The sequence below is a fragment of the Schistocerca serialis genome, chromosome 3, assembly GCF_023864345.2.
Source record: "Schistocerca serialis cubense isolate TAMUIC-IGC-003099 chromosome 3, iqSchSeri2.2, whole genome shotgun sequence".
In the NCBI taxonomy this organism is placed as follows: Eukaryota; Metazoa; Arthropoda; class Insecta; order Orthoptera; family Acrididae; genus Schistocerca; species Schistocerca serialis.
In genome coordinates, this window is record NC_064640.1 from 894,009,784 (window position 1) to 894,025,827 (window position 16,044).

The following is a 16,044-nucleotide window of genomic DNA, read 5'->3' on the forward strand; positions in this document are numbered from 1 at the left end:
TTCGGTGAAATCATGAGGTTCCTCAGATCTGATTTGAGCCCAACGCAGTTGGAGTTACTAAAAAGTGCCAGTTTTTGCTTCCTCTCAGCTGTATAGTAGGATTCATCATATATTTGTGGCGATGATCGGTTGTTCTTGTTCAGGTACAGATTTTGATTCACTCAGTTTGTGGGTTTAAAACTTGACAAGAATAAGCAAAAATACTGGATGGCTCTCAATAAAGATTCCAAATATATGCTAAATGCTTTCCCATAATTTGGTAATGATGAAACTCGTTCTGGTGATGAACATCTTATTGAATTTAAAATGAAGAAACTTTTTGATCCAAACCTAAATAAAGAAAGGAATGTGACCACTACTTCACCTCAGTTTCACTAGCATGACATCTTAAAACAAAGTGATAAAACTTGCTTGGTGCAGTAAATGAAATTAAAGGCAAGTTCCTGAATGCATGAAGGAAGCTATGGAGGAGCTATACAACACTAACCTTCAAAAATGAAAATATGATCCTTGCATCCAGCTGTACACATTGGAACTGACACAAAGTCAAAGTGTGACACAGTGACATGTTACAGTGAAACTAAGTAAAGAGTAGATGCTGTTGACATGATGGCCTGCAAGTATTGAAAGATGGTGGAAGAAGTGGTGCCCTGTTAATACTTTTTATAGTGATTCAGCAGGCATCAATGCTTGGGTAATCTACAGAGCAGTAACAAATATCAAAACAAGAAGATGAGATTTCCTTCTGAAGGTCATGGAGAAACTTGCCAAAGGCTATGCATGAACTAGGACCAGTACTCTTAACGCTATTCACATTGAATCATCAGACATAAGTGAATGTCACAGCAACTACCAGGTATGAGAATCTTGCAAAGAAGGGAAAAGTGTTTAGAAATGTGCATTGAGTGCCAAACCAGTATGCAAGAACTGAGTTGTTACAGTTTCCTATCCCTGCAGATCACAAAGCTCTATCTACAGGCAGACAACAGTGCCCTTTAGGTATCTAAAAGAACATATTTGCTTACACAAACTATCAAAATATCAATAATTGTACTGAAAACTTTTTGACTTGACTTTATTTCTATAAAAATACAAAATTCTGTCATGATATTGTGACAAATTTTCAAGTATTTCCATATTTAAATTGAATTGGATAAAAATTAAGACAATATTCCTTTGTATTTTGCTGTATTAGAATTTTCTAACTAATACGAAAGTATCTATCATGACTGTATTTGATGTTTAGAATTAAAACAAAGTAACAGACAATTGGAGTGACCATTTCTTACAAAACAACTCATCTCCTAAAATACAAAGTTGAAGAACAAACTGCAGACAGATGAACTAGAGATGGGACTTGTCCCTGCATTGGTATCAGGGGCTTCGAAAAATCTGACAGTTCCAGTGCTGATGCAGTCACTCAATTAACCTGCATATTTTCATAGTATGCTAGTATAAGTAGGAAAACCACCACATACGGTACTTTCATTTTACAAACGTGCAAATCAGCGTGTCACATGCTCAGTTTTCTTCTGTCAGCCATTTGCAGTATGTGATCTTGCAGGTGCCATTTTGGTTTACATGTTTGTGCAGCTATAGTGCAATATTTGATGGTTTTTGTATTTATGCTTGCTCATTATGACAATATGCTGTTTAATTTATGCACCAGATTGAAAGTCTGTCAAAAACACATCATTTTTTATGTTTTGCCGTGCAAAAATCAGGAAATGTTACATCAGCAGATATAACAGTACCTCTATTCCAAGTTAAGCATTGGATAATAGCTTCATTATTAGAAAATAAAGATTTAGTGATGAAATGGGAAGCTTATGGAAAACATGAAGACAAATGTTTCAGGCTCAGGTGGAGGAAGCACTGAAAAAAACTCTGTGTTGCATCTTCAAACTAGGCTGCAGCTGTTAAGGGGCTCCAGAAAGGCTCAAAATCATGAAAAGTTCAATTTTTACTTTTTTGCGTTTTCTGAACCTGCAGACTATTACCTTTTAATAGATATATAATTTTTTCAATTCCGAAGACTACAACTATTTTTAAATTTTTTTTGAAATGTGTTCTACATGGGCGTGACCCACTGTGGCGCTGTTAAACTGCTGTCAAATGGTGTTATTATTAACGTCCGTGTTCATCAGGTACATTTTAGTGATGTGAGATAAAGTATGTGTTGTGGCTAACCTGTGATGGTTCAATATATATCGCTGGTGTGATTGTCGATTGTTTCATGTTTATTTACTCTGTCGTTATCTCGAAAATATTTGTAATTAATTCTGTTTCTTGAGTCTCTGTTTTGTTGAAGTATAATAATGAGTAAAAGTAAAGTTATTAGAAATCCTCTGAAGGCTTTTAAGAAAAGGAGAAATGTTGGAAAGCCAAAGGTATGTGTTATTACTGTAAACAATAAAGACGATAATCAAGTGAGTGAACCTAACCTCTCAAGTACACCTGCCCACAGCAGTCAAAGTGGGAAAGAAAATACTTCACAGAAGAAGCTTGGTTCAATGAGTGAAAACTATGAATGTTTTATGGGCGAATTGGATGTGAATGAAATATTTGATATGTCAGTTCTCAAAGGAATTTTTTCAAACTGTGTAAGATGTATTCATTGTAGTGGAGTTGGTCTGGAACTCTCCATAATAAAGCACGTAGGACTTGCTAGTGAAATACAACTGAAATGTGATAAGTGTTCATACACGACCACCTTTTGGAACAGTGTTGCAGTAACTGCAAGTGAAGAAAATGGTAGCAAAATCTACGAACACAACAACGAGCGATGCTTGCTTTAGACAAGGAACGCCTTCGGGCTGCAGACAGGGCTGTAAAGAGTCTAGAAATACAAGCAAGAGTAAACAGGAGGAGGAACAAGAGGAAGCTGGAGGAGGAGTTTGCAGAGGATGAAGATAATCCATCCTATGGACCTGGAATGCACTAAAAAGTTAATCCAATCTTTGTCGCTCGATTCCCAAAACTTTTATTTTCTCATACTAATTACATGTTTTCTAAGGATCTTCCAAACATATTTGTTTCAAACTTTCAGTAAATGTTACACAGTACCTTCTGCATAATTTAACACAGCCTTTTTCCAAAAAACTGTATATTTTTGAATATATAAATAAAAAATTGCAAAAAAATGTTGTGAATTTTCATTACAATTGAAAAAAAATCATCTTTAATAACTGAACTAAAATTTTGTAAAATCCCTGTGTTAAGTTGTAGCCCATATTCCAATAAATAATCTGTAAAAAGTTCAACTTCCTACCTCAAATACTTTGTGAGGAAAGATGTAATTTATAAGCGTTATTTTAACATTGCAAGTATAGGGCGTTCCGGAGCCCCTTAAAGCCACAAATTCATGCATGTCTGTTCACAGTCCAAGGTTCCTCTTCCAACACTGAGATGATAGCGATGAACTCTATTAGTGGTGATATGGCAAAGAGTTTGTGAAGTATACTTTCAGTGGCAGGTTTCAGCAGTGTAAATATTTTGAAGAGCTACAGATCTGTGCAGACTTTAGCCATAAACCAACTGCCTTTGTTATCAGGAAATGTAGACATTGTACATTAGATTATTGGTGGACAGATATAGTTACTTTTTTAACATCACTAGGGACATTGTTGAATTTCTGTTCATGTGCTGAAAGACAGTTCGTCTTCCATTTTGAAATGTAGATTGGAGTGGTTGTTTTCATACTGCCATGGAGTTTGATGTATTAGTGGACTAATGTCTCGGACGAGAACTTTGAAGTTACAACAACGTTGTTGTCTGAAAACCTTTAAACCTTTCAACACTGTACAGTTGCAGAGTTACTTCTGTAATTGATTACATTTAATAGGTTGAACATGAATCTTTCTTTTTCTCAATATGCAAATTTGATGTCAATAAGTATAATTTATAAGTATATTTTCATTTTCAATGTAACAGTGGAAAAACATGAAATAAGACAGAAATAATGAACTTGACCATAAAATAAAACAATGTTTTCCTGTCTGTAGTTCATCCGACAGATATGGCAGTTATAAAATCGCCAATAAGGGATGCATGTTAGGGTTGTTTTTTGACCCACTTTTTGGGTCATTTACATCAAATTGCCCCTCACATTTACTGTTGAGGATAAAATCACCAAAGAGGCGAGAACAAATACAATCCTTGCTCAAATAGAGTAGTGGTGTAGAGACAATAAATTGTCCATAGCAGTTAACAAAACAATGTACATGCTGATGGAGGTAAACTTTCCACAAATTGGAACCTCCTTCATAGTGTCACAAGATAATTCTATGTATGCATGTGGAATACATATAACTAGTGGTATACCTAGACAAAAATTAATCTTGCAACAGCATTTCACAAATGCAGCACTAAAAGCAGCTTAAGTGCTGCATAAGTTAGTAACAGAAACTGTCCCTACAGACTGCCGCTGCTGATCGGAACCTACCATAATGCTATATTTATGGCCATCACCAACTGTGCAGTTTGTGTCTAGATGCAACACCTTTGCTAAGCTCAAAAGTGGGAATATCTTGTTCAGAGTATAAAGGGGTTTGCTGATAAGGCTTACTGGAGTACCTGTAACTACTGCTGCTTGTGATTTTAAATATATTCTCAATAGATATTGCTGCCAAGTAGGTTGCTGGCTAATTTTGGGTCAAGAAATCTGAGCTGGAAAGTGTGAAGTCTTGATGTGGCCATGAAGGTTGAATGAGATGGAAACAGGACTGGGCGCATTGTAGCAAGTAATGATGTGGATGATATTTTTGTGCATGTGGAGGGGGAGAGAGAGAGAGAGAGAGAGAGAGAGAGAGAGAGAGAGAGAGGGGGGGGGGGATCATGTAGCACCCATTAAATTAAATTACTTGATATTGAACAGCATGCTGTTCAGCTGATATCTAGGGAGTATTTAGCTACTGTTTGGTTGTGGCCCATCTTCCTAGTGAATGGTTGCTTTGTGGTCACATAAACAAAGAACACTCAATTTTATAGATGACATGGGTGCTTTCCAAGGCATCGTTGCTTTTGAGTGGGTAGAAAATGTCACTGATAGATCTGCGGTAGAAAATGGCAGATAGCAATATGAGACCAATCCATTTTTTTTTATAAGTACGTAGACCTGTTTATTTCTACAATGGTTTACATCAGTTTATTTCTTGAACATTTAGCTATTTTTTGACATAGTCACCATTTCTGTCGATGCATTTTTGTAGACGCTGAGGTAGTTTTCTTATACCCATGTCATACCAGCTCGCCACCATGCTGTTCAGAAAGTTATGAACCTCTTCTTTCACCTTGTCGTAGGAGCTGAATTGCTTTCCAGCCAAATGTTCTTTTAACCTAGGGAATAGGTGATAGTCACTGGGTGCCAAGTCAGGATTATAGGGTGGGTGGGTGATTATATTCCACTGAAACTATTGTAGGAGAGCAACGGTTTGCCGAGCGATGTGTGGGCGAGTGTGAATGTGTATGCCCTGGCTCAAAATTCATCTTCTCTGGTTCTGAATTGCCCGTTTGAGTTTTTTCAGAGTCTCACAGTACTGGTCAATGTTAATTGTGGTCCCAGCGATTCAGTTATTATCCTTCTTTTCACAACTACCTCCACCCATACATATTCTGTCAGACAATCTTTATTAGTTTAGTCCCACAAAACTAAGCCAACCTTACTGAAGAGTCCATAAGCTACCTGTCCACAGTTAAATATTTTTTCTGTGGAATTCCTAATTGCTACATCCCAACTTGAAAATTGAAACCTGTGCCACACAGACTCACAGTCACAACCTGTCAGCCTCATATATTCATTGTGTGATACCATTGCTTCACCATTACCTCCATAAAATTTTGCAGCCAGCTTCTCATGACTATTATGCTGTGCCCAGGTGACCACCTCTGCCCACCAAACGCACTGAACCTAGCTTCCCCACACATTAGAACTCAAACAGACCTGTGACATTGTCATCAACCTTTCTTCAAAAGGCATCAGTGCTACAGCAGTTTTCCCACTCCGGACTGAATCATGTTACACTTGTCAAAGACCATTCTCTTTTACTTAATTCCCACTTTTTTTGCCATAACCATTGACAGTGGTATCACTGCTGCCTCACTGAGCTTATTCTTCCATACAGTGTTGATTCTTACACGCTCCCACATGAGCTTCTCCAGATAACCTTAAAGGGATTCTTAACCTGCAGTATTGCCTCACTTTCCATCCCTAAATTGCTGCTGAGTTGGAACAGCCTCACAACTATGAAACAACATAAATATGGTTGACCTTCCCTACCAGAATACATAACAGCATGAGTCATGTACTTAAAATACTGGTCTTATGTACTAAACCCTGTACAGCATATTAAATGGCTATGATTTTGAATATATAATCAGTATCATGGAAATTGTCATAAATCAGCCAATTAAGTTTGAAGTGTAAGTAGGGCTTGTATTTCACTGTGGTTGCACTTGGAGGAGGAGATGATACAGGAAACTATCTGACAAGAGTCTGCCATATTCAGAGGGTCTGAACTGTACATCAACTTGTAGAGAAAGTTATGATGGTGACACAAACATGGAAAAGTGCTATACATTTAAATAGCTGTACTAGAAAATTAATTTACAAAAGTCACATCCTCTTTCCTCCAGGCTGCCAAGAAACACTAAATGCATCACTAGTGCACAGGTAACCATGTCTAATGTAAAGAGCATTGTGTTTTGTATATCAGTAATGTGACAACTATTTTTGTATTTCCCTGAAATGTACAGGTACCAAGATGGTTTAATATGGAAGAAGAGGATGGAACTACGCTTCCAGAAAAAAATAATAATATTAGTATACCTGGAAGAAGAATGTTGGTTTCAATCTGATGATGGCATATGCCACTTGCGGGATAGCAGACGTACCGATAATGGTTTCATCGTCGTCCACAACAGATAGTGTAATGGCATAGCAGCCAGAGTGCCATCTGTGTCTATCCCTTAATAGGGAGTGCTCACAGCCAGAAGGCTCAGGGTTGAGCAAACGTGTGAAGCTAGCAGGAAACTATGCCATGGAGGTGCACTCTTGCCTCCTACAGATCCAATTGAGCGAGTTTGAAAGGGCTCAAATTGTGGCCTTCTGAATGTCGGGGTGGTCCTCCCAGAGAATTACCACACAACTGTGACGTACTGCTTCAGTTGTGCGACAATGCTGGTATCTGTGGTCACATGAACATTTTCACACTTCGTGATGATGTTCTGGACGTCCATGCAGCACATACGCCCACCAGGATCATCGTATTTTAAGGCAGCATGTGAGTCCAGATAGCTCGACATGAACTGTTGCGAACCAGTTAGTAGCAATGGGACTATGGGCATGCACTCCTCTAGCATGTCTTCCATTCACACCACAGCATCGATGTGCACGGCTCGACTAGTGCTGTCAGAGGATCACTTGGAAGATAGAGTAGTGTAGAGTAGCGCGCAGTGCACTTCAGTGATGAAAGCACATCCTGCCTTCAAGTGAGTGGTGGTTGTTTGTACATACAATGTAGACCTGGTGAGCACTGTCTCGTAGAATGCATTCGCACAAGATGCACTAGGCCTTATGGTCTGAGGTACAATAAGGTGCAATGTCGTTCACCTTTGGTGTTTCTAGGGGGCATACTAACCAGCTATTGGTACTTGCTGAATGTTGTTAGACTTGTTCTTTTGCTATTCTTGCAACGGGAATGTGATGTGTTGTTCCAATAGAATAATGCTCGCCCGCCCACACACTGCCCTTGAAACTCAACATGCTTTGCAAGACATGCAGCAGCTTCTCTGGCCAACACAATCTCCAGACTTGTCTCCAATCAAGCATTTGTGGCACCTGCATTGTCACCCATGGAGGCTACACAACATACTGATATGGGTGTTTCAGCATGGGTTGATACCTGACACCTCAGAACTGCCTGCACTGTTGCAACAGTAAATCTTGAGTCAATTGGAAACTTCTAAAAGAGTGTACTATTTTTTTTTTTTTTTTTTTTTTCAGGCTGTGTAAATTGTAAATTGGGATGTAGTTCTCCATGTTACCTGTGTAAGTAGTTATTAAGAGGAAATAATGAATAACTGAGGACTCAACTCTCTCTTTTAACATGTTCATGAAATTTATTTACCTGTAGTAAACAATGTATATAAATTAAACATCATTAGAATTTTAAAATTTCATATCTAAATTAACACATTACTAAAATTGCAGATTTGACAAGACACACAGCATCAAATGTGGACAGAGGTCTCCAAAGACAGCTGGTGAAGGAAGGTTCTGCTGGTGAGTAAATGTGATTAGTGCAGTCACTAAAATGAATATGCTTTGTACTCTTATTTGCTTTTTCTCTGTTTATTTGTGTTCGTGTTTTACTCCAGTGTTTGGTTCTTCTTTTATCTAGTAGATAAAGTAGAGGTTTGCTTTGTCTTTGTTTAGACACACAGATTTAAACATTTGTGCTCTTTAAAATTTTATTATAAATCCACAGGTACTACAGGTGTCCATTCATCGCCATATACAAGATCAGTTAATGGGACAAAAGGGGGCAAAAGTTTGACGTGTAGTTGGTGGAATGAAATCGGTTTATCTGAAAAATTTGGTTTATGCAGAAGTGAAGGGAAGGGAATATGAACAAATGAGTATCTGTTTAGGGCACATTCTCTTGTAAACAGTACAAGAGTGTCAGCAAGCAGCATTCACTCATGACCAGTTTGTATTAGCAGAGGCTTGCTAATATTTCATCTGTTTTAAGTCTCTGGGCAAATCATCAAAGAAAGTTCTACTCCTAAGCACTCACTCTATTGCAAACAGCATAAAGTTTTCATCTCCACAGTCAGCTTTGTCTCTTTTACACATTTCTCATTGTTGTAACCTGCCTTTTACATGTTTTTCTAAAGATGGAATTGATGAAAAGTGGTGTTAGAGTGGTGGTTGCTGCTGCTGCTGCTGTTGTTGTTGTTAATCAAAGAATATTAGGATCAGAGACATCAACAGCTAAAGGAGGGAGTGAGGCTGTAAAAAGAGAAACCAACAAACAAACTAATAAATGATGATAACTCTTTGCTTATCGTAGGTGGAAACAATCTAATGTAGACATACACCTTTTCTTCCTTATGCCATTTTGCTTACTCTGCCACTAACAGCAGACTTACTGTATGTAATACTTCGTTAGTTAATTACATGCTCCATGAATCATTTTGCGTGATAGATCATAATGATGTGGAATCACATTTTACATCCACATCGCAAAGTAATATATGGTTACATTCTGAACATTTCTAACTCTCTCTCTCTCTCTCTCTCTCTCTCTCTCTCTCTCTCTCTCTCTCTCTCTCTCTCTCTCTGTGTGTGTGTGTGTGTGTGTGTGTGTGTGTGTGTGGGTGTGGGTGTGTGTGTGTGTGTGTGCTACAAAAAGATATACAGATGTGAGTTAGTAATTCCTACCCACCACCTCTTACACATAACGATAGTTATAGAAATTCTGCTATGAAATAGAAGGCGTTTCTACAGTATCGCAACAAGGAATATCCAGCTTCTTGTAGCCCTGTTACATAACCTTGTCCAAACGCGGTGAGTTGTTGATAATGGCATCTTTATCACCTTAAAGGCATTTTTGACTGACATCAACTCGCCATATCCAATTGCGAAGGTAACTAATGCTCACTACCGTGACAGTGTGTATTTAAAGCAAACCTAATCTGCATCCTCATAGTGACACTGTCAGCGCCACTGTTATGTGACTGCTACGAAATTTGAATAGGCATTGTCTTTCAAATGTAGAAACACACCTTCCAACTTTCGTTTGTGTCGCTCAACTCCTTGGTGTTGCAATATTTCTTTTCATCAGCATATGCGCCACACATCAGTTATGATGATATTATCTATATAATTGGAATCAAAATTTCAGGTGATGCCTGGACATCTAACAACTGTTTTTTGTGACCATTTTATAGCACAGTTATTCAGTGTATATCTCACATTTGTTTTATTCCTGCCAGACATTTTACCAATGTGTTCTTGTTTTTATATTGTGACACATGCATTATATATAAAAATTTAAGGTATTTCAATGATGATGACTTTGTTTATAAAAGTCTCGTCATGCCCAAAATCGTGGCACTTGAAAATGGCCAGGGGCCAAAATCATGATTGTACAGTAGAATAAACAATCTATACAGCCAAACAATGGAACTCTCATTAAAAAATAAAATAAAATAAAGTAGGCTGATTTAATGTCCATGAGCAAAGGAGCATGTTGAGTGGGAAACCGAGAGAGAGAGAGAGAGAGAGAGAGAGAGAGAGAGAGAGAGAGAGAGAGAGAGAGAGAGACAGATTTCTGAATGGAATTAATCAACATTGTTTATTATTTATGTTCCTGTTTTGATTTGAAACTGAAAATGGATATTTTTTATGCTGGGTACAATTTATAGGTGGTGCATAGTAGCAAACGTATTAATGCTGTTCTTTGTTGTAATGCTTTTCAAGTCATCGTGATTGATTTATGGGCTTTGTGTGAGCTTATCACCCTTAAGCAGTTGTCTTATCTGTGTTGCACTAGGGATCAATTGAAGAACTTAATACAGAAACAGGCCATGTCAAAAATATATTTCTTCAGGAAATTATGAAAACCATTTAAAACCTCAGATACTGTCTTGTTCTAAAATATATCTTTTAAAATTTCTTCCTGAATATACTTGAAATGTTCTTTCACCATCTAAGTAACTTATATTGCAGGCTAATTACAATAATAATAATAATTGCGAGAGAGATAGATGGGGTGGTGGTGGTGGTGGTGGTGGTGGTGGTGGTGGTGGTGGTTGGGGGGGGGGGGGGGGGGGGGGGAGGAATCATTGACAGTGTGCTTGGTGTTTCATCTTAAGTCAAGTCAAATGGACTTCAAAATAAAAAGGGGGACACAAAAAAAGAGAACTGACCATTGAAGATGCTTCATATTTTCATCACTAATTTCTCTTTTGGGAACTGTTTCGCTAGGTTGTCATTGCTTGATATGATGAAGTGGGGTAAGAACAGTCAAATAATAGTCTTATCTAATGTTTGACTCCACACTGTAAAGCTTAGGAAAAAGCTGTTTCGTTTGCTGGTTGTCACCTCACCCTTCCTTCCTATTAAGAAATGAAGAAGATTAATTTTACAGGCAAAAAGAAAAGATAAAATGAATTATGTTTACCTGGAATTATCTGAAACACATTTGGCTGAAGCACTTTTTCCTTCTTGATAAATGTGTCCCTTGGCTTTTTAATAGATTCTGATTTCTTTCTCGATATCTGCATATTTTTTACCAGTGAAGACTGTCTTCAGATTTCATTACCAGCTCACGTACAAAGATTTAACATAAGCAGCATCTCTCTTAATAAAATAAAATAATTACCAGGCACATATGAACACACACAAGCATGCCCACCGTCACCCTAACTGTGATGGTGGCATTAGACATGGCTGTTACAACAGTGCTTCTCGATTACAGGTCAATTAAAATATGAATAGTAATAACATAACTAATTATGTATTTGTTGAGTCCTATCCATTGTTCACATTTTCGATTTTCTGCTCTTTTTGTAGATTGCAGCAACAACATGTGAGTTTCAGAACTTTATTAGGATTCTGAAGTAGTTGCAGCTAATGTTAAAAATATCACAGTGTTTCTGAAGTTAATGTACAGTGACAAATACATTTGCTTGCCACACTTGCAATATTGAAATCACAATAACTCAGAGACTGGAATATTTTAAAAGAAGTTTGCCACAAGCCAAAGGAGAGGGGTGGAATAGTGCATGCTGTATTTTAAATTCTGTGCTGGATAAGGGTTGAATGGTTTAAGAACTGTTAGGTCATTACACCAGAAGGCAGTTGATGCCATTCACTGTGAAGAAATTTTGCTTACTACTGGCACATTTAAGGGCGGCCTGACTGCCTCTTCTGTGTGTTTTAGTAATCCATTTTGGGATTTGTACAAGGCAGTTTAGAAGGGTACATGTTCTAAGGCAAGTCTGGAGTTAATCCCCATCTGACCTGATTTGGAGACTCACACATGTTTAAATTGACAACATTGTTAGAAGAATTCACTTCCAATGTAGTTTTTTGTATCTTGATTTTATAATACTGTAGATAAACATTGGAATTTTATTTTTGTGTATGCCGTTATGTCAAGACAGTCCTCCGTGGGACACTCATTTTCCATGCTCATTGTGATCAGTATTTATACAAGACCTTTAAGGTCCTGGGACTTTAGAGATGTGTTTGTAGGAAAAAGTTTCTCATCTTTTCTGATTCAACAAGTGACCTCAAAATGATTAACAGAGCCCAGATTTGTTTGCAAAAACAAATGACACAATTTGCACTGAAATTTGTAAAATATGCATAAATGATATGCAGATAAAAATCGTACAACTAACAAATATTGTCATCAGTCCTTCACAGTTAGATTATTTGTACTTAGTTACTGCAGAAAAGTATTGCACTGCTTTAATTTTTGCAACTCTGTATGTTTTGAAGGACAGTGCCTGCAATACCTAATTTTCTAGAGCAATGATTGTTGCAATGAATTATTCCTAGCCTTCAATTCCTTTATGATTTCTGGTAGCATTGAAAAGCAATTACGTATGTACTGCTGTTTATTTTCTGTATAACTTGAGTTGAAATGCTCTTGAGCAAGATATGGTCTCCAACCAGAAACCTGAGGAGGTAATGCTAATTTTGGAACAAATTCTGTGAAAATTGAAACTCCAACAGGTGCTTTACTGAAAATTTTCTTGACATAGGAAACTAGATGGTCAACTTGTGGATATTGTGGTCTCATCATTTCAGTTATATGATGAAGCTCTTAGGCTAAACAGGTCAAATGTATTAGTCTGACATAAAGAACTTTTAATGCAGGTCTTCAGGCTTTCCCAGCAAGGCATTGTCATCTTGGGAAATTGGGTTTTCTGCCGCCAGTTCACATCATACTTGCACGATATTTCGATCGCATAACTTGTGAAATTTTCATTGGGTATCCTCTGAGGCTGAATCTATTGTTGAACGAGTCCAGTATTTATGCGTTTGTGGGTGTTACGGGCTCCATCATTGATCTGCTCTGCACCAGGCACTCTATCCGAGGTACCCGCCAGTCAGTAGCAACAATTGTACTATTTTCTAGCCATAGCTGTTCTGACTACTGTGGACATACATTTTGGCTGTTGTCAGTTCCTTCACATTTTGTCTGGTAAGTCTCCCCTGACTTGGGGTTCTGGGTGCCTTTTCTGAATTCTGCCCCTTTTCCTAAACCTCACCAGTTCAATTACCTCATCCTTGTTTCTTCCCCTTCAACCCTTCTGCTAGAAGATGGGGCCCCTGGCTCCGTAACCTTGCATGTGTGATATCTTTTATATGTGTGTTCTCCTACCTCCACTTGGTGAGTGGATTTTCCCATTACATTGTATTTTCCAAAACTAATTGTTTTCATTGACATATAATCTCTTCACCTGATGTTGTATTCTGCCTCCAAGTTGTACAGGGTGCTGACTCATGTTCGAATTGCTGTTCTTTCTCAAAATGACCATTCTCAAGTACTTGATTTGCTGTTTGAAATACCTCTGTCTGTGCGCCCAGTGTTAGTTGTGCTGGGTTATTTCCCCCCGGAGTTCGGATGTTGTCTTTGTTGCCTCTTGAGGTGATCGAGTGCTGGAGTCCAGATGGAGCTAAGCTGATATCCCATGTCACGGTTGGTCAGATTTTGTGTGACCTTTATTTCGATGGATTCTTTAATAATGCTATCCAAGTGTTTGGGTGTCTGTGTCAGAATCTTGACATCATCGAGTGATTTACTTCCAAACAGTGTTCTGCTATAGCTGACTTGGAAGTCTGTTTGAGTCTGGTGTGTTATTGGTGCTCTTTACACCTGATGTCAACAGTCTTGGTGGTCTGACTGATATATGACGTACCACATTGACACGATATGTAGTAAAGGCCCGGTTTCTGTAAGCCCAGATCATCCATTACATGCTCTCACCCCAAGCCTTAATGTTGGTTGGTGAACAGAAAATACTCGTGTTATATTTGAGAATAATTCTGCTGATTTCTGCAGATATTTGGTCTAACATATGGCAAAGAAAGCAATCTTCTTTGCTTTTTATTGTAGTTCTACTGACCCCTTTGGCAGAGAAGCAGGCCGCAGTGCCTTCTGAATGTCTCTGGAAGAATCTCTGCTTCCAGAGAACACAAACTGCAGGTCTTCTTTCTCTGTTGTCAGATGGACTGGCTATGAAAGAATTTGTGCCTGATGAACCAGAGTCTTGAGTACATCTTTCTTCAGTGCCGGATGGTGGCAGCTATTGGCTCGGAGGTACAGATCAGTGTGAGTTGGGTTTCAGTAAATACTATAACCATTCAAGCAGACGGCGTGACAATGGGCAGCCCGCTCTTACTGGTGGTGGCAAACCTCTTTATGGAGAGACTTGAAGATGAGCCATTTGCACCGGCCTGGATCAACCGAAATGTTTCTTCACATATGTGGATGACACCCTTTTATTTGGTGCCAAGCCAAGAAAAAGATGCTTGTGTTCGTGGAACACCTGAACTCATACCACCCTAACATAAAATTCACAGTGGAAATGGAGAAGGATGGGAAACTCCTAGTCTTAGATGTTCTAATCAAGAGGAAGGCAGATGGCACTTTCGATCATAATATTTACAGAAAACCACCTCACATGATCTGTACGTGCAAGTCAGTACCTGTCAAAACACCTTGAGTCAGTGTTCCACAGAAACGTACATTCTTCTACAGATATTCAAAAGGCTCTGTGCCTTGCTTCTCCACCAGGGATTGGTTGAAGTACAAGAAAAGCAAAGGAGGTCGCTTTTTTGCCGTATGTCGGATCAAATATAATGTCTAGAGTGTTTTCTGCCCACCAAGCAAGATTGAGGCTCGTCATTAGGAATGTAAAGGGTGATCTGGGCACACAGAAACCGTACATTTACCCATACTGTGTCAATGTGGTGTGTCATATATTGACCAAACCACCAGGACCATTGACACCGGGTGTAAGGAGCACCAACGACCCACCAGACTCAAAAGGCTTTCAAGTCATCTATAGTAAAACATTTTTTGGATCTAAATCGTTTGATGAATTACGGTGATCTCAAGATACAGACACAGATACCCAGATACTGTGATAGCGTTATTTAAGAATCCAACAAAATAAAGATCACAGAGAATCTGATCAACTGTGACGATGGGATATTAGGTTAGCTCCACCTGGACTCCGGCACTTGATCTCCCAAAAGACACAATGGAGGCAACATCGAAACTCTGGGGTAAGTAGCTTTTGAAATGGTGACAGAGCAAATAACCCAGCACAGCTAACACTAGGTACACAGGCAGTGGTACTTCAGACCGCAAATGAAGTACCTGAGGATGATCGTTCCAAGAACGAGTGGCAATTTGAACACCAGCGGCCAGAAAATAATCAGACGACCGAGCAAATAACCCAGCACAGCTAACACTAGGTACACAGGCAGTGGTACTTCAGACATCAAATGAAGTACCTGAGGATGGTTGTTCCAAGAACGAGTGGCAATTTGAACACCAGCGGCCAGAAAATAATCCGACAGCCAGCCCTAGGAGGCACCTGAAGCGCCCAGCTACAGCATATTTAAGAGGAAAGCTTAAATGATGTATTCAATGCCCAGTACAACTTGTAGGTGAAATAGAACATGAGATGACAAAATTATTAACTGACAAGTGCTAAAAAGTATGTGCACAGCAGTTGCAACAGCTATGGCTAGAAAATACTAAGGTTACTGGTACTGACTGGTACATATCTCGGACGGAGTGTGTGGCACAGCATGGATTGATGATGGAGCACCTAGCCCCACATAGGCATAAATACTAGACCAGTTTGAGATTGGATTCAACCTCAGCACCTGATGACGACTGGAAATTATGTGATCAAAATATTGTGCAAGTAAAACGTGAATTAGTAGCAGAAAAACAGTTGTCCATGTTGACAACTTTTAATGCATTTACTGCATGTTCAATGTACTGAGCA

The 16,044-nt window shown here is 38.7% G+C and overlaps 2 protein-coding genes and 1 long non-coding RNA gene across 4 annotated transcripts in view; 2 read left to right on the forward strand and 1 right to left on the reverse strand.

The window, feature by feature from the left end:
• LOC126471137 (delta(14)-sterol reductase LBR-like) overlaps positions 1–16,044 on the forward strand; it is an 887,948-nt gene that overhangs the window by 798,732 nt on the left and 73,172 nt on the right. Inside the window, exon 20 of the mRNA XM_050099227.1 lies at positions 8,210–8,281. Within this exon, the coding sequence (XP_049955184.1) occupies positions 8,210–8,281 (72 nt within the window). The remainder of the gene's footprint in view (positions 1–8,209; positions 8,282–16,044) is intronic.
• Positions 1–16,044, reverse strand: part of LOC126471143 (uncharacterized) — a 611,803-nt gene that overhangs the window by 512,008 nt on the left and 83,751 nt on the right. The gene's annotated exons all lie outside the window — the stretch shown is intronic.
• Positions 1–16,044, forward strand: part of LOC126471138 (delta(14)-sterol reductase LBR-like) — a 765,587-nt gene that overhangs the window by 195,318 nt on the left and 554,225 nt on the right. The window lies entirely within an intron of this gene.